Genomic DNA, 19,875 nt, shown 5'->3' with positions numbered 1-19,875 from the left:
GAAAGATTAACTAATGAAACTTTCAACAATCTCTTTGTCATGCAGCTCCTGAAATTTACAGCGGTCCAAAATCAAAGTCTTAAAAGTTCGATGAGAGTTTAACTCAGTTCTTCAAGCATTTGAGCATCTCTGCAAGTAAAACCAATCAGATGTAATTGCAGAAAACAAAATTCAGTCACAGACACAGATGCTCCAATGTTCATGTGAATCATGATGGAAAAATGGGGTAAATGATTGGCCTTATGTATTTTCTGTGTAAGTATCACTGAAATGAACTGAAATTTGTTAGGTTTTTTTTTGTTGTTTGGGTTGGGTTTTTTGTTTGTTGGCTGGTTGGTTGGTTTTTTAACTAACAAATGTTTCTGGGGTATTCCTCTAGTAAACTCATACAGCACTCAAGCTAGTTGTAATTTTGAAAGGTGGATGCAAGGGAGAGAAGGAATAAATCCAATTCTTATGAACTATTTCAATTTGACCATAAACATCTAAGCACTGAGAAGTAATCCATGCCAGAGCAAGAAAAACCCCAAAGGGAAAACAAAAGGATTCAATGTGGCACTTGCATTCCCACAGCACAAATTTTCATAGTCCCTTCCCAGAACAATGAAAAATGCCAGTTTGGCCTTTGGCTAGTACAAGACATGCCCAAGATGTGCACAGTACTCAGTATAATAAAGCTGTGAGATTAAATAAAGGTTTTCAAACCAGAGAACTCTGGAGAAAAGCTTTCAGAAGATGATATGGCAGACCCACAAGGTATCATATAATGTTTATATTTTAATAATCAGAAGTGAAGATGATTCTAGCTGAATTCAAGGGGAACTAGAAATTCCAATATTCCTCAAAATCAAATTTTTATATTTGCCTCAATTTTAGGGTCTAAGTGACTTTAGAGGATATAGGATGAAATTATTAAATTTGGTATCTTTCTTCTTACAATAGAAAAACAAAACAAAAACCCTGTTGAACCCCAAGTCATAGGCTCAACACAAAATACTGCAAAATGTTCATAGAGGGGGAAATATTCTTCTTTGACCTTTATTTAATCACCTATGCTTTGAAACACAGAAGCTGAGTGCACAAATGAATCAGATGTAGTTTTGACCACAAATTTATTAAGCCATAATTGAGTTTTAGTGCCTGAAATTTGAAAAACAGTTAGCATTTTATTTTTAAGCAATTCATCCAGATGATTTTCCTAAGTTAATATCAATCTACTTGGTGTTGAATTATACCACTTTCTGTTTTTTTCAAATGCTATGCCTGCCAGTTCCCTTGACACAGTAACAAACAGTAAAAAACAGTCACTGACAGCCCTGTCAGCATATCCTCCATCTAGTTTATGTGGAGTATTGAATAACAGAATTATAAAAGATAACATACTCAGACCTCTGAATAATAACGTTCCATTACAAAAATCTTTCCTCTGAGTTTCTGTTTCATTCAAGCAGTAAGTTAGTTGGTTCCTTTAATTTTTTTCTGAAATGATCATTTTCCCATCATACCCTTTTACAGCAATGTCATTACTTAAACGACTTGCAAATTAAAACATTCTGTTGGGAGGAAAGGAAAGGCATTATTGAAGAGCTACTTGAGCACAGGCTCCAGCTAAAGTCAGACATGTGAATAAAGATCATTAGCAAAAGTAAGAGAAGCAGCATCAAGTCCAAAATTTTTCAACATTAATAAAAAGGAAGAAGCCTATCAGCTACTGAATGCAACACACCTTGTCAACCACAGAAGAAATGAAAAAGAGAAAACATTCAAATGAACCATAATGAGCTGATAAGACATAATTTTAAAAGCCAAAACTCAAAGATGGATTTTGATTCAGTACTTACTCCAGGCAGAGAAGAAATCATCTGTTTATGCAAGATTGTTGATTCAGCTAGTTTAGTTCCAGCGTCTGCACAAACAAACTAAGAAGAAATTAAAGATGAATTATTTTTGAATAATTTATGGAGGAACCTGAAGACAATAATAAATTGTCCATGGCTTTATTAAGATCATTTCAGATCTCTTCTTGCTCATATTTGTTGCAATTTGCCTGTAGAGTTCTCTTCCTTTATTACTAATTTCATTTGTTCACCATTATGAGTAATTTTAAAGAAAAATTCTGACATAAATGTGTTTCATTAATACATATATGCTGAACAGAATCAATTTAAAGATATTATATAAAATCAAATCCCTCTTTATAATCATAAATAGGCATCTTTGCCATTCCCTGGATATATCAAATACTCTTCCTTCATCCCAGAATAAAACAAGATAGAGAAAAATAAGGCAGAATGCCATGTTCTTTAGTATGACTATGCTTTTACTGAAGTTCTACAATGATGAATTATATGAACAGTTTTCAAATTGAGAACACGCTGGTACAATATAAGATAACCTTTGCATAATAAAGGCCAAAAAAATAAAAGTGCAGGCTGTTTCAGTGACAAGATCAGCATCATTCTGTTATACTAGACTATCTCTACTTGGCTGAATTATGCTTTTATTTCCCTTGCTTTTTTTGTCTTTTTTTTTTTTTTTTTTTTTAAACTTCAGATCCCTTGCCCCAAAATCTCTGCTGTCCACATCACTCATACATTAGATCCACTAATATCATTATTTAATCTTTATGCTTCAATAATGCATTTGGCAATGTACAGGTGATTTGCTCTTGCCTAAAACTTGTACTAAACTCTATTCGCACTTGAGTAATTTCTGTCTATCATGATGCAAGGAAACTTTCTAACAAAGAGCAGACAGAAAAGAAGAACCACCAAGTTAAGTCTTAATTTTCTTTCTTGACAATGAATACAGTAGTACCTTTACAAAGTGAGATGGATATTGACTACACAATATTCTTCACAGCCATCTAAAGCCATGTGTTAGCAGTGCTTTCAGTGGCTGAAGTTATTAATGAAAATATTTCCAAAACATTTATTCTTGCAGTTCCATGGGCTGTACCTTTCAGAGATTTAATCTGAATTCAAACTGCCTACCAAAGACTTGGAAACGTGTTAGACTTATGACTTGACCAACAATCTCGACTTTGGGATAAATAATAGAAAGATATATCTGAGCTTAGATTAATAATTAGATATCATCAGACATAGGCCAGGATCCTTGACTCTTCTTTTACTTAAAAATTATTTTACACCAAAATAAATCACACAGAAAAAAATAAAAATGCGACTCATATTTCAGTTGATAAGTGGTCTGATGCTCTTCTTGTCAGAACTCTAATCATTATACAAAAAGGAAAAGAAAGCCTTAGGTTTATGGGCTATGTTGATCCAGACTTTGCCTTAGCTGAAGCAGCAACCAGGATACTCAGTTTCTGTTTTAACAGAAGACCCATCAGTGAACTTAAGTGAAAAAGTAACAGATTTTCTCCTAATGTTCCCTTATCTGAAAGTGCAATAGTGTTGCAGCAGCAGCAAACAAAGCTACCTCTACTGGACTCTTTTAAGCTTCCTGCATCTATTGCACAGAGAAATTTGGATTAAACAAAATATTAATTTATTTGTGAAAAACAGCTGACAAAATCCATTACATTTTTAATGAGCAGTTGGGCCTTGTTTAGCTTATATTTCTCAGCATCTGACTGCAGGTGCAAGGATCTTTCCTAAATTCACAATGCAGTCAATACAAGATGGGGAAAACAGATCCAAAGTGAAAATTTCTTTCATTTTCAGTCCAATTCACTGTGATTTATGTTGTCTCTGCTGCAAAAAGATGAGGAATGGGCAAATCATTACCACATCTCTTCTTAACATTGTCTGATAAGATACAGATGGAGCATAATGTTTAAGATGGAATGTCTTCTGAATGAAGTGAATTAACTATATAACATAATTATCTACATTATACTACGCTTATAATCAGAGCTGTAAAAATATATATTCCTAATAATGTATTATGTATGTGACTTTAAATTGTTACAGTCAGTAATTAGCAGACCAGATCTTCACAGAGACATAAATTGGAACCACTAGATTTACAGTAACTGAAGATCTGTGCAGAAATATGAGTAACCTAAACAAAACAGGTCAAGTGTACTGATCTTTAGAGGATGACTGAACAAGCAAATCCTAATGAGACTAATATAATTTAAAATCATTGGAGATCCTGAAGAAATATGCTGATGAAATGTGAGTAGGAGAAAGGTACTGGGAAACAAAACACTGGGTGAAAAAGCAGTTCCTATGGAAACCCATGGAACTGCAGCATGTAGATGATGGCTTTAATTTGCTAGGACAAATTGAAGAGACAGACTTTTTTGACCCTTAACATCAAGGATATCCATCTGGAATTGGGATGAGCTGGTTAAAATTCTCATTCTTTGTAAAGTGGGATACAGTTGTGCTCATTTTTGCACAGATGTCAACAGTTGCATTGAAGGCACCTTATAATCTGGAATAAATGTGGGTGTCAAACATATGTTCCTAGAAATTCCTTTGTCAGCCCACAGCTGATCTATCATTAAAATAAAACACTTTTAGCTTCTTTATTTTAAACATTTTAATTGAATCTCTGTGTTGTGTATGCACTGTCTGTATAGAACTTGTACAGAGGCTAACAAGTTAATGGAGAAGGGACTATCTTGAAAATGGAAATCATTTTCATTTGGTGCTGTAATACCTTTGCTACAGTTTTAAGTCCATAATGCCTTCAATTTAAATGAATATTGTATGGGCTTCGTGTGGTAAAATTGTACACTGAGCCTTCCATTCTATTAATAACATAAAAGAAAATTCACATAGATACATATTTGTTTTTACTATCACCTTTTTTAAATTACTGCAGTGCCTATGCAGTGCATAGTGGCTACTATGGTATTTAAATTAAATTTGACACTAGACCACAGACTACTGAGGGTTGCCAATCTGCACTTAGTGGGCCTGAATACAGCCCGTGTTCTTTATGGCTGACAGGACAAAAGAAGCTTTGGATATCAGTAAATACGACTTACTTCATTAACCTCTGAAATGCTATACAAGATCCTTACAATTACACTGGCTGCTCTTGTGGAAGATATGAATGCATCCTGAAGATATATCGCATATAGGAACAATTCTAGAAGGAAAGTACTGGCAATAATCAGTTTCTTTTTACTTTCTGCATATAGGAGAGAGTTTTCTTTGATGACTTTATCAGGTGATTGGCTCAATGTGAAGGGCAAGTGTTTATCAGCTAAATCCTACTGCCAAGACTGAAGGGGTATGCTTGCAATCCTAAATGGCAAATTCTAGATTGATTAGACTACAGAAATTAAGGTGCTTTGTCATCCTCCAGGATAGATAGCCACAGAACAAAGCTATATAATGGAGCAGTGCAAAAAAGATTGACTTTTTCTGTAATCTAGGAGAAGTCAGTCAAGTCAACAAACACTAATGTACATGGTATCAAGCTGCATCTCTGCACCACTAAGACAGCAGTTAGTGGTTAAGTTATTGGAATTGGCCTTGGTTGGGACTCAAAACAGAAGTCTGAGATTAAAAATTAAAAAAGCAAACTGTCAGAGCCTAACATCACTGGTATTTTCAGTAACCATGCTAAACTTGTAAATTCTTTTTGTTGAATTTGGGCTGAGATACAATCCAGATGAGAATAACATGAGGTAGATCTTCTATACCTGGACCAACAGCAATAGATTCATGTCTGGTAATGGTGATTTTAATTTCAGTGCCTGCAGTAACTCCAATATGACGCTGCGTGTCAAGTAGAATTTGTCCCTTTCCTGCAAAAGAAGAACATAGTATTATAAATGCTCTGAAATTCACTGGCACCCACTAGTAAACTACAGCAATAACATTTTACCTAAATTCAAAAATATAAAAGTTATAGAAGTGTACTTTTTGTTACTATCTTATAAAATTCCACATTTTTTAAATTCTAAAGATCAGATAGAACGGACATCAATGAGAATGACTTTTGCTATACAAGATTTTAATATTTCATACATGACGTTTTATAAGACAGTCGTATAGCAAAGGCAATCAGGGTAGATGTCATTGCTTGCTTTTGTATAGACAGGAAAAGGAAAGTAGTAAGGATTGACATAGGAAAACAAACCTGGCAGTAGTCATTAGCACTGTTCTCTCACTAAACTTGCCAAAAGTGGTCTATATTTTACCATATATACTTTTATTGTCATTCCCCCTTAAAATAAAGTTATGCGCAGTAAGACAGTTTTAACACCGATTTTCATTCATTAGACTAGCAGTACTTTTCCACTTACACAATAAAAACCATTTTGGCTACAGCTGCTACAACAGAAACATTTTAAAACACATGGTGAAAAATCAGCCAATGGAAATTAGAACACAGAAACCTAAGAATAGAGCTGTAGAGCTGAAACAGCAAGGCGGTTCAAGAGATAAGAGGAGCTTGTTACGTATCTTACTTTGACATTCTCTTACTTCATAAGATAAGATAAAAAATGTGAAACAAATCCATAGCCTGTTAGTGACCTCCACAACTCAAGAACTTTGATCAGCAGAGAGACTTACATTGAGCTCTCTTTCAAGTGAACATTAGAGAAGAAAAAAAATGTTTTCTAATAAGAAAAGTGTGTTCCAAAATGTGTTTATGATTTAAAGTTTATTATCTCTTGTCTTGTAAATCTCAAGCACTTGCCTGCTCACTTGAGTAAGTTAAACTTCTAACATTTTCATTTACTAAGGGTCTCAGTTCCTCTGTAACATCTGCAAAATGGAATAATGCTCTTTTCTTCCTCAAAGAAGGACTGTAAGGTTTAATATGTGAAGTCAGCTTGCAGCTTATTTCCAGCTGCACGCAGTAGCAAATGCAAGTAAAATGAAAGGAGATGGAGGACATGAGTAGCTGGAAGACTGAGCTTTGATTAGCACAGACTGAGAAGCCAGTCACCATTGTTCCTCAGAAAGATGATGTCACCACACTGTATTTGGGTAATACAAAGCCAAGCCATTGCCTCCCACAGCATCCAAATGTCTTTTAATGAAAACAGATTTTAAATATCATCCTGTGAGTTGGAAGAAGGCACTAAAACAGTAGACTGGTATGTCTGGCATGGAGTCTCTGAATGAAAGACCTGACTTAAGTTACTGTTTTGGCCTATACAAGCAGAATTTTGATTTTTCAATTACATGGAGCACGTGATCTGATAACACATTTTCAGATAGTACATTTAGCTGATGGAATGAGGCCCATACTGCAGCAGTCTATGCAGCTAAACTTAAAAAAAAAAAAAAAAAAAAAAGCAGCAGCAAACACTGGATCAGCTCAGCTGTATTATGAAACAATGTCTTGAGGAGACAAATACTCAGTCACACATCCTACATGCATGAATGGTGCTCTGATCATATGATGTCCTCAGTAACTTATCTCCAACAATGCCATAAGCAGATGCCAAGGGAAGAATAAAAGCAGGGCAAGCATGTATAATTCCCACTATCCCTCTCATAGCCACAGACTATTTTCTGCTCAGGGGACATCTGAGGTCAGTGTGGCTTCTGTATGATTTGTAACTCTCAGATTTCTCTTCCATTGCATGTCAGCCAACCACTAGTGCCTATGTCAATTTTCAGAACCAGCATTATTTGGCAAGGAGTCTTTTGAAGAACCACTTCATTTTACTTGCTTTGACATTAGTTCCTACTTAATATGTCCTTGTTCAGGGATAGCGTGAGATTATCTGCTTCTGTCTGGTTCACTTGTGACTTTACAACCTCTGTCACACTCCCATCAGTTGTTGCTTTGTCAGATTGAAGAGACTGACTTAGTTGCTCTTCATATGGAGCTCACTTCACAGCTTCATCATTCTTCTTACTTTTATCTGAACTTTCTGCAGTTCTATTATATCCTTACTGAGCATGGGAAACAAGAATGGTACATAATATTCAAGGCACAAGACGACAATGATGACCTGCTGGAATGTCTGTTCCTCAAACAGTAACTCTTCCTGCTGTCGTCCTGAGAAACATACACAATGCAGTTAATAATTACATGCCCCAGCACACTGGAAAGAATTTCCTATCAGTAATCCAACACAGTAGCCTGCACATGCTGGAAGAGAGGTAGAATTTTCATCAAAAGCATTCAGCCATGTTGGAAACTAACACCTAAGCTACACAGAATGTAATTGGGCCATCATAAATTGCTTTGTCAGAACACTCGAAAAGAAAGAGAGGCCTCACGAATCCCAGCTTTCCTTGGCCTTAAGGATGATAAAACAGTGAGATAACTCTTTCTCAAACTACTCCTACCTGTCAAAACTCTTAATGTTTTTTAAGCACAGACAGATGAAGGAAAATCGAAAAAAATGTTTTTAGACACCTGACCTCTTACTTCCTGCTGTTAATCAGGAATGGTGACACTGAAGTCAACGGCCCAGAGCTCACTTCCTACTGACGTCTCCTCAATCCTATCATTCTGCCATTCTGCTGCTGATAAATATGTATAAGAACTTCATATTCTGCCACAGCAGTGCAAAGTCATATTAATTTCATGAGAATAAAGTCCAGAGCAGACATGTGTAAACATGGTACCAAAGAATCAAGGATGGAACCCCTTTAGTTTCTGTTCAGCCAAAGCTACCCTCTCAAATGCCTCTGCATCCCTATAAAACAAATGCTTTGCAAACTTTAAACTATGACCTTGCAAAGGCAAATGTGTGAAATGTGAAACTATCAAAACTTGTTTCAAACAGTACCTTAGGATCCAAACTTAGTAAATAGAACAGACTTTTTATTTGGTTTAATAGAGTAACATGCTATCTCTCCAAATAATCCAGGACAAAGCAGAAAGTCTTTGTATTTGCCTTCGTTGCCACTGCAGTAATTAAAAATGCTGAGGATATATCCTCAGTTCTTTCAAAATTTCAATAGTAAAACCTTATTGTGTACAGTTCAGTGGAATACTGCATTTACTAAACAGTATATTAGTAACAACAGTATGATAGTAAAACACTAAGTTTAGAACGAAGCATCAGTAGGTGTAGGAGACAAGAAAGCCAAAAAGTATCCCTAAGAGACTTGAGAGGAAAACTGAAAGTAAGATGATAACAATCTAAAAAAGAGATGCTACTCTCAACTGAGAGTTCCAAAGGCATTGAAAAAAAACAAATTGCTGAGCTGGAACAGAATCTCAGACAAGGACATATATCAGACTGATGTGAGACTTCAGACTCAAAGATACAGAGATATTTCTGCCACAAGGTATTAGGAAACTGTTGATGATTAAAAAACAAAAAGATTGGGAGTGGTCAGGCAGCATTCCTCTCTTTGAAGCGCACATTAAAGTGGTTTGCTGCTGGAAGAGACAAAATTCCTTCATACTACAGCTGAAAGTTGTTCTGTGAGTTTTGTTTGAGCCAGTAAAAACTAACAATTAATTCAGAACAGTTGTGATGCTCTCAAATTATTTTCCCTCTGCAATTTGCTTCTACATGGCAATCTATTACAAACAGCACTGTTTGGTTACAAAATATCCACTGCAAAGAAACACAGAGTGCAACTAGCTGGTTTTTTTCTAAAAGTATTCATTAATTTGTTATTTCCAATGTAAAACCGTGGCACACTTTCAGCAATAACTTGGATAATGTATTATGAAGTTCCACTAAATTAAGCGCTTTTTGTGGATAAAAATTGCAGGAGAACATTCACTAATGATTCCATTTATGCGTCACAAGGTTGCATTAAACTAAATCAAGAAGGAGATTTTACCAAGTGCTATAATCCTAGCTTCCTGCATGCAATTAAGACACAATGCAGTTATAGAATATTGAACCAGGAAGCATGCAAGAAAAACATTAGGTTGTTTAATAACATGCTTTAATAAAATTTTAATTAAATAACTGAAACTGTGGAGGCAGTATGAGGGGAGTGAAACACTTCCATTTGCTTTAGAAGGCATACATAAAATTGCCTTATCAGATCTCAAATGCAGCAGTTGTTTCAATTTTAAATGCCTGGGGTTTTTTTATTGTTTCAGTGAAACCTCAGTCAATTCTCAGGTAACATTTTTCTCAGTTAACATTTTTCTCATTTTACTTTGCCTTGCCCAAAGCCTGAACTATAGATCTAACCCAAATTACTGCCAGTAATTGGAGAATCTCTTCTGTACTCCTGATTTTTTTTTTCTTTCATAAACTCTTCTCTTTCAAATGAGACAAAAAAGTAATATTTGCTTGCTGCAATTAAACATACTAATAGTTTCTCTTAATGCTTCAAACCATTGCATCTGGTGAAAGGTCTTTGTATTTTCTTGTGGTGCATCTTTTCTGTGAGAGTATCCTTGCTTTTTTTTGTTTCATTTTTAATGCACGTTCAGTGATATTTTAAGTCTTGCATGCATTAAGTGATGTTAACTTCTCACCAATTGCAATAAAAATGAACCTGGTGAGAAACTGAGTGTTACTTGTATACTGTATCTTTCAACCAGAATCTTAAAAACTTTTACCAGGTGTTTTGTTTTCTTTTCTACTCAGCTTAGAGCTATGCACACCAAAGTGAGATTCCTAATACAGAATAAAACTGGATCCTAACTTGAGGAGTCTTCCGCTGTAATCAGCAGTCTGTTGCCTCTCCTCACAGCTTGGCTCTCAAGTGGCACTACTAGGAATATTCAGGTTTTTATTGTGCAAAGTATGTGGCTAAATCCATGCACTAGGAAATATACAGTTATATAGACAGTCATGCATAAATACCAAATGTCATCTCTAAGAGGGAAAAATTTTCAAAAGTAATGAAATCGTATGAAAGCTTTTTTTCTGAGCAATGCTTTCAGTAGGTTCCCTTTAACTATCTATACTGGGAATGTGAAATTCAGTGTTATTGATAGGTGTTGCATCATCATCACTACTTGATTAGCCAAACTACATTAAAACTGTTGACATGTCTGAAACTTGACACTGACTTCATCTTTACTTACAAATATCCTACTTGATGGTAGTAGGACTTTGTCTGTCCTATTTTCAGTGGTCTCTAATGGAAGATATAATCTCATTGTTACCTTAGTGAAGGCTCGGTAGCACAAACCACACAGTTCTACCAGGTAGGCCAGAGTGAAGACAGCATTCTGAATGACAAAACTTAGTAATTTTGAAAAAGGCTCCAGAAGACTCTGCAATAACATGATTTAGGGAAATCAGAACTGGTTCCTCAGCAAAACAAAAGGCATCCCAACTCAGATATATCTGAATGGAACACCATCATTATTATTAGTTCAGAAATGATTTTGCTGTGATCTATGCTGCTTCAGTCAAATGGCTATTCTATCTACCAAATTACAATAAATCAGAAGAAAAAGAATTTCCAGAAGTTTATTCTCTAGTGTTTATGAGACATCAGAGATTCTATAGTGTTTATGCAGGAAAACCTTACTGATCTCAGAGGAACTGTACCAGTGAGAACTGCAGAATCAGCCTCTGAGGAAGTTCATTACTTTTTTTTTTTTAGTGGAGAATATAAAATCTTTAAGATACACACTCACACCCACAAACGAATGCAATCCCACCCACACTTCACAGTAACCTGGGTTCCTAAGCTCCTACCATTCTCTACCATGTATCAGATTGCACAATTTTATCTTAAGTATTATGTTTTCCTAGATAGTGGATAAAAACACATTTGCAGAATAATGCAGGTTGGTTGAACAAAAGGCAACAGAAAGTTCTTGAAACTCACCCTGGTGGCACTAGTGGTTGGTATCTTCAGCAAGCAAATCATTATTCTTAAACTAGAATCTAAAGAACACTGTGGACATTTTGAAGGGAAAAAAAGTTAGTACCTTTCTGTGTACATCTCTTACATCTCTTGTGGTGGCAGATATTAATAAGCTACAGATGAAGTCTGAAAAATGATCTCTGATGATTGATTTTTAGTTACTTTGCCTCAATTATTACTTATTTCTAAACATGTAATCATATCCCCTCAATGGTAACATAACTACCTCAAGTCTCAAGAAAATTTGACAAAAGTGCTGGCTTTAGAAAAGTTACATTTACCTTTTACCATTTACATTTACCTTTTACCATTTACCTTACAAAAATCTCCTTGAAATACATTCCCACTGTAGTGAAAATGGATTTAAAAACTGAGTGAATTAGCACCATCTGTCTCACTTCTGTGATTGTCCTGGACTATGATATTTCCCTGTACATCAAGATAGGGCTGCACCCCATGGCATTAGAATAAGCTCTGGCAATAGCTGCTCCAGAGGCCCCACTAAATACGTTCCCTAAGGTGTAATTGATTTTTCCTCTGTGTAAATCACACGGGTAGCAACAGTGAATGGGAATTTCAGGGATCTGTCTTTTGTCTCACCTTGTCCCAGATGCAAACATCTAGAAGAGCAAAGAGTCATATATGACCCTGGAGGAAGGAACAGGTGATTGTTTTACTTCTACCACTAATTATACTTCCCATGAATAAAGGGAAGTATAACATAGTAAACACTCCATCTAAATGGACAGAACCAAGGAATTTAATGTTTCATATAGCTTGAGAGTGATACAATTTAAAAAGTAATTCACAAAGTTAGATGTTGCATCCTTCAGCTCACACTGATCAACATGCCTTTGCATAGAAGAAATTATTGCTTGGCCCATTCATGCTGTGAGAAGAGAAGTCAGAATAGGAGCATCAGAATTCCATGTTTACTGGAAAGAATCAGAATTTTTTTTACTGTGTTAACTGAAAAAAACTTCAGGAAAGTTTTTTCACAGTAGGAATTAAGGACTCTCTGCTTTGAGCACTCAGAAATAAGAGCCCAAAACTTCTAGATTCAGTTTCCATATACATTCCATTTCCATCCATATATAGCCAGAACTATAACTTGGTCAAACAAGCAGGCTGGGCCCAGTTACTTATGGGAGTAGTTCCAGTAGTCTCACATTTTACTCTGCCTGTCTGAGTATTGTGTACTTTTAGCAAATTAATTAGGTGGTGCTGGTCTTCTTGTGAGATTTAGTTAGTTTTCACAGTTAAAACCAGACAGATGCCAAAACACTGATTCTCTCAAATGCAGTAATATAATCTGAAAGTCAGGGTATGGAAAGTGTAGAGGGGAAAATATATCTAACAGAGAGTGAAGAACTACTCTCTGGTCAGAGTTGTTGTTGCTTCCTTTGGAAACAAATATTATTAAAGAGATAGATTGGGAGTACAATAAATTTAGTCCTCTATAAACATTAGTTGCATCGTTAGAAAACATTCACAACCACCTGTACTCTGGCTCTCATCCACAGCTTTCCACTGTTTCTGTACAACCTGACCAATGCTAGTAAAGCTCATTTCAAACATCTATATCATACCTTAAGTGGCAAAACACAAGGGAGTTTGGTAAGGAAGGTCTGAAACTGATTACTAATTGTGGTCCAAAGGTTGCTGGGCGAATCCATTGGCAAGGCTTCCATAAAGGTAGCAATATTTTCCAAACAGCGTAGCATCGCACCCCCTGCTGGTAAGTTCTTTTTGTTATTTAAACCCTGGGAAACAAAATGACAACTATAAACAAATGGAAACATGGCTGCTTAAACAATATTTGCAATTTCAGAGGTTAACTTTTCATATTAAATACTTCTTGTATAGTACTAATGATAAAATGTTGTCTGAGGAATTTGACCTGAGTATGTGATAGTTAAGTCTAGTTCCTTTCCAAAAGTACTGACCAAGAGATTTCAATATCAAAAGCTTAAGAGAAAGAGAAAATTTTATATACAAGGTCCTAACTCATATGCTGCTTATATTGTCATGGCACTAAAAAAAGAAAGCACAACTCATATTAATCAGTAGCTTGTCCATACTTTCCGTTGGCTAATTTTAAAGAAGCCATTAATGTTCAGTAAGTGATGCACAATTTTTTGCTTGTGTACTAAGGACAGGACTGGAAAGATGTAAATAGTTTTAAAGTTCTGTTAGAATCTTTGTTTGAAGGAACACCTAAGTTCTTGGAAGAGCAGGAATATGGAAGTGTCTAGTACTCATGGGATGCTAAAAGTTACAATAGAAACAAGCCAACAGCACAGAAGAAAGTTGGTGAAAAGCAGGCAGTAGATCTTTGGATTATTTAAAGAAAGTGCCGTCAGACACAGATGAGAAGGCCAATATAGGAAGATAAATATTTCTGAAAACCAGAAATAGTGCAGGGAAAGAGATGGCCTAAGCTGCTAAGGAATAAGACAGCTCCAGGAGCTGGTCTGTGGGGAAGAAAAAAAAAAAAAAAAAAAAAAGCTATCAGTGAGAATAAAACCCAGAAGAAAAATGGTGAGGATCCCGCTTCCAGTGAAAAAAATTAAAAAAATTCACATTGCTTTTAGTGACATAAGTTTGAACTCCTAATGCATGACGAGAGGTGGCTTCAGTAAGTCTGATAATGCCTAATAAAGCTAGCAACATTAATAGAAGGGTAGCCAACACACCTCTAGCAGCTGGCTTAGAGCAGCAATAGAACTCAGCTCACTGAAGTCCATAAGGGATGTGGCTAAGGTCCGTAAGAAACTTCCATCTGAAATTGGAATGACATTTTTTCACTGAGTGTCCATATGGGGGGAATCGTAGGGGTCAGAAATGTACTCAGGTACTCTAGTTCACCTTTAATATTGCTCTGGAAGAGCTGGGGGAAGATGCCATTGGGAGCCAGCTGATGAAACACACAACGGAGGAACTGCTTGGCCACACCTGCAGCATTTCCAGGGATCATCATGCTGGAATGAAAGGAAGGAAAAGAATGTATAGAAATTACCTTGCAGATGAAACACTTCTCTAACCTAAAAACATAGCGATAATAAATGAGATCCTATTTTTTCCTAATTACAAAAGTGTTCAGTTGTGAGAAAGACATAAGCAGAACTTTCCTGATTCAAAAAAATCATTAATTTTACTTTATTAATTCAGGTCAACTATTCAGAGATGGAATTCTGTTTTTGCTTGTGAGTTGTCAGGATTTGGAATACAATCCTGCTCTCACCTTGTGGATTTCAGTGGTACAGATTCTTGGTTTTACCATAAAACACAAGAGAAATAGGTAAACATGCACATTGCAATTATTAATTTGCTTCAAGAGCTTAAATATTTCCTAATCTCTCACAAATTGAATGGTTTTGTTAAAAAAACTTAAGTGTTACCTATTTACTTGTAAACTGCACTTCTTAGCACTTCTTGCAGCTTTTCAAAACAAATTTATCCTATTCAGCATCTTTTTTAAGTGATGAGACATCACTAGGAGGGGATCTCCATGGCTGAGGATGACTCACTTCACTTCACTTCACTGAATACATAAAGACAGTTTATCAAAGCAAATACTGAGCAAACACTGAACAAGCTAGAATGATCTGCACTGAAATTCTGGAAATCAGGATTCTTTAAATGAATCTAATTAATCTGAATCTGATTTTTTTTTTGTATTCACTAAATAAGAATACGAGTTCATGTTCAGGAGACAAAAAAATATATGAATGATATGAAACTCTCACTTAGAAAATTAAAAACAAAACAAAACAAAAAAAAGGTTACATTTAATTGATTTCATGGCCAAGGAGGACAATGCATGAAATTCATTGCTGGATAAGGTATATTTTGCTACTATACCTTTCTGCTTGATTAGAGAAACTGGTACTTGATGCCAACCTGTAATAAAAAATAACAGCAATTGAAGCTCACATACATTTATGCTTTTTGTGTTCCATTTTGAATAAAGTCAATAGACTATCTAGCTAAAAAATAATAATAATGATAAACAAAAGTTTTAAAGAATATTTAAAATGCTACCAGAAAGTTCTCCTGAAGTGCTCTTAAATTCACACAAATCATATTGGAATAACATATAAACTCTAACCAGTTCTGTCACAAATACTTCCCAGATTTGAAGACAATTCTACTTCCCTTCCTATTCCAGAATGATGAAAATGAAGTGAAAACTATGTCACATGCATATCTAAAACAATTACTAATCTAAAAGGATGTGGCAAAGAATAAACTTTGCCAGAAGCTGCATACTGAGTGAATTGTTTCTGATTAACACAGCAGCATAGACTGAGCCAAAATTCTCCACTTGGCAATCTGAAGTGAGGCTTCTAATTTCAGATTTTGGCACCTAAATAAGTGGCTTAATTTCAGAAACAGTAAGTACCTCAGAGCTCTTACAAAGTCAGATGCAAAAGTCGGGGTGCTCTCAAAAATCACATCATCCATTTTTATTACCTAAATATAGAGTAGGAAGCCCAAAATGGGAATCCATTTGAGAAAATACTCAATACAAGCATAAAGCAAATCACACACTTAAGTGTGCAGAACACGTAAACAAACAGAGTCAGAGCTTATACTACCAAAGCAATGCACATTTATTCCTAAAAGTCACTAAAAGTTGGAAGCATCACCTACATACAAAACACCACGCAATTTTTACTTTCATCTGGTACGTATCAGTATTTCAGTTGGTATAAGATACAACTGAATTGCAAGTTGATAGAAAAAGACCAGTTTGCATCAGCTGATGAACTGGCTTTTAACATTTGTCTTTGATTCAAGATCCTTTCAGGGTAGATTTAGCTTTAGCTTAATCCTCTGTCAGCCTCAGTTCAGAAGGTGGTTTCTTCTCCAGTCTCCACTACAAACCAAAAGAAGGATCCTAAAGCAGCTCAGTCAAGTGCATCAGCATAAATCAGAATGGATGGTGATTTCGATTAATGATTCATGACAAACTGGACACACAGCATACATTCAGCTGTGAAATAATCTCAGGTTGGATAATACAGTGGATTGAACATAATATTATCTTCAGTTGTCCCAGCATAAATCAGAAAAAAATCATTAGAGTCCGTAACTCCACTGTTATTAAGAGGAGCCCAGGCTAAAATAAAATGTATTTTCTGATGTGCAAATTAATTCTGAGTGAAAGTAGCTCAGAGGCCACCTTCGGGAAATACAAGCCTTGATCCTGGAATAAATGAAGCACCAGCTTACCTTAAAGTGCATGCGGATTTCTGCAGAATTTGGTGGAACTAATCACATGCCAATAGACATCACAGCTATTTCCAAAAATCTACTGAATTTTCAGAAACAAAAGCATAACTATTTTCTACTGAAGGAAATCAAAGTCCTATGGAAAGTTTCTCCCCTCCATCTGAATGCTATAATGCAAGCATGTTGTGGGGGAGTGTTGTTTTTATTTGTCTGTTTTATAATAAACAAAACATTTAAATTCTAATTTCCAAATGGAAAAACGTCATGAGACATGAACTACATTAAATACTTGGGAACATTTTTTTGAAATTAACAGCTTGTATGTGTTTATCACTAGCACTCTAAATATTATTTGAACAAACTCTCATCACCATCTCCGCTTATTACCTCATTACTTACGTTCAATGTAATTCCTTTCTAGATAGCCACTTACTGCTCTTAGAATTTGCCAGAAAAGGCAGCTAGTAGGAACAACATGGGACATTTACCAAAAATACTCCATGCTGCATGCCATCTGCTGCTTTAAAAAATCAGCTTCCTCAAAGATGCAGCATTCCTCCTTCAAAGCACAGAAAAAGTTAAGCCACTCAGCCCTCATCTCTGATAATTTATCTTCCAATTGATTCACTCTCAATGGCTTCTTAATGACTGCTACTTCTGTATTTACAAGAATCACACAGAATGGAAAGCATCTTTCTAGATTAGAAATTTTACTTCCACCAGAGTTCATTAGCAGTGAACTGCAGCACTGGAATTAATGAAAATAGAGGGCTTGAATAGTAGCTGTATTTCAATGGAAGTGGGAGATGGGGAGGCAAGGCTGTAAAGAGCCATATCCCTGCACGAGTCAGTCAAGCAACTTCAGACACTGAAACTAACATGGAGAGGAGAGCTGTGCCATTTCTGCTTGTGTAGTGCTGCTTAAAAGTTTGTTCTGAAACATGTAGAATGCATCTCTCCCACATCTTAGGCAACAAGTTGTGGAAGCAGCTGAAGCAGCAATGACAAGTACTACAATACAATGGTGCATTTCAGTTATCCAATGCATACTAGGTGAAAATCACAACAGATAAACAGCACAGACACCAAACATTTAAGACATTATCAAAGACAACTTGATAGAGCAGCTGGTTAAGAAGCCAAGACGTGCAAATCTTTAGTTTTAATCAGCAAACAAAATATAGTTGAGGAATCTGAACAGTCCCTCAAGTAAGCAGAACCAGATATTACATATAGCTTCATATAATGAAGTTTATGTAAAGTCATTTGCAGGCACAAAATTCTTTCAATCACACGGAAATGAGGACAGGCCTGAATTTACCTTCCAACAGACTGCATGATGTCCAACAGTAGAGGAGCAGCCAAGTCTGGACTAAGGTGAATGAAGGTTGAGAGCACAACTATTGCCAGGCCTAGTGTTTCTTCATCATATTCTTCAAGAATTGCTCCACAATCATGGCATCTGCAAGGAACAGTAAAACAGACATTGAGAAATTCAAAACAATGCATGCAGACATATTTATGTCTTTTTAAAGTACTATAATTTAGCACTTTCTATTCAGAATTAATTTAGTAAAAAATGTAATTGTGATCTTTCTATAATTAACGTAAGTCCATGGCTTTTAAATGTTAATAAATGTTTCCTCTAGCTGCACTGGCTGTTTCTATGCTGACGAAGGAAGAGCACAGTGTATGCCTAAGTTTTGAGCCCTACACTGGTAATGCTTAGCTACTTCACTCACTCTGTATTGAACTGTTTCAGTTTGCACTACCCAAGAGGAATGTATCACAGTGAAGACTAGCCCTAGTTAACATCAGCCAGTTCATGCCAGTTGGTTTCATGCAAGGGCTCGTGTCCCTGGCACTTTTCTATATAGCAGCATAGACACAACCAATGACATACATAGATGATCTCAAAAAGAGAGAACAATTTCACATTGTCCTTTCTGTCATGAATTATGAGCAACAGATTGTGCAACTAGAAGCAATAATATGATTGGCCTCCACAGCATTCGTCGCTCTGAAGGAAATGAAAGAAGGAAATGAAAGAACCAATCAAGGACACAGAACCTTAGACTTTGGAGAAACCTCCTTTTCCCGGACAAATTTGCTGCTTAGTCACTTACTCCTCCTGAAATACTAAAAGACAACCAAAGAAGTTCTGAAAGAACTCTCTAATGTCTAATTATAAAGAGGATGTCAGACTCAGGGGAGATGAGACAAGGCTTCAGAATGGAACATAAAAAGCAAACCAACGTGGGAAACTAGCTTATCTCAGCCCAGTTTGCTCAATTTAATCAATCAGTTGCTAATGACTCCAACAGATCGTGATATTTCAACCTACTGAATTGTACAGGCAATTTTCTTGACTTTGTCACTAAACAGAAGGAAAATATGCCAACAAGACATGAAAATCAAGCTCAGCTGGTCTACATGTTAATAGGTAGACCAGCTGAGCTTGATTTTGCTAGAGCCAGAGTTTTGGAGAATTGACCAAAGGATGTGTCAGAGATAATCTTAACCTTGGGGATCCTTCACTTTGTCACATTATAAGGTCTGCTTCCAGTCACGGCCTGCTCAGTGGCCTTAACCAGTGGTCATCCTGGTAGATCTGTTTACTGGACTGAGCACAGTCGCACAATCAGGAACTTATAGTTTCTATTTATAGTTTTTTCAGTAACACATAACTCTCTTCTGACAGCTTTCCTTCTCCATTAAATAAGTACACTTAAAACTTATTTCAGAGGCATTTTAACCAACGAGTAGATGTTTGCAAAACTCTTTGAGATTAGTGTTATGTTGGTAACAGAAGTGTTGATGGGTAATCACGACTTTCTATTTCAACTGAAAACAAGAGGAATTTGAAAAATAACCTTTTTTCTTCCTAAGGTGAAAGTGGTTTCCAGTGATCACAAGGAACCATTGATTTAAAATA

The 19,875-nt window shown here is 35.9% G+C and overlaps 1 protein-coding gene across 16 annotated transcripts in view; it reads right to left on the bottom strand.

Moving 5' to 3' along the window:
- UNC79 (unc-79 subunit of NALCN channel complex) overlaps positions 1-19,875 on the bottom strand; it is a 95,987-nt gene that overhangs the window by 14,608 nt on the left and 61,504 nt on the right. For all 16 annotated transcript variants that reach the window (XM_090141530.1, XM_090141534.1, XM_090141539.1 and 13 more), the window contains 9 exons: positions 18,262-18,402; positions 15,567-15,605; positions 14,571-14,683; positions 14,399-14,484; positions 13,292-13,465; positions 11,664-11,732; positions 10,990-11,100; positions 5,630-5,734; positions 1,842-1,919 (listed from right to left, as the gene is read on the bottom strand). In XM_090141530.1, coding sequence (XP_089997656.1) covers positions 1,842-1,919; positions 5,630-5,734; positions 10,990-11,100; positions 11,664-11,732; positions 13,292-13,465; positions 14,399-14,484; positions 14,571-14,683; positions 15,567-15,605; positions 18,262-18,402 — 916 coding nt within the window. The remainder of the gene's footprint in view (positions 1-1,841; positions 1,920-5,629; positions 5,735-10,989; positions 11,101-11,663; positions 11,733-13,291; positions 13,466-14,398; positions 14,485-14,570; positions 14,684-15,566; positions 15,606-18,261; positions 18,403-19,875) is intronic.

This window comes from Phasianus colchicus, chromosome 5 (assembly GCF_987193195.1).
Source record: "Phasianus colchicus chromosome 5, bPhaCol1.hap1.1, whole genome shotgun sequence".
Lineage (NCBI taxonomy): Eukaryota > Metazoa > Chordata > Aves > Galliformes > Phasianidae > Phasianus > Phasianus colchicus.
Note: the sequence above shows the minus strand (reverse complement) of the source record. Positions and strands in the feature narration are given on the sequence as shown.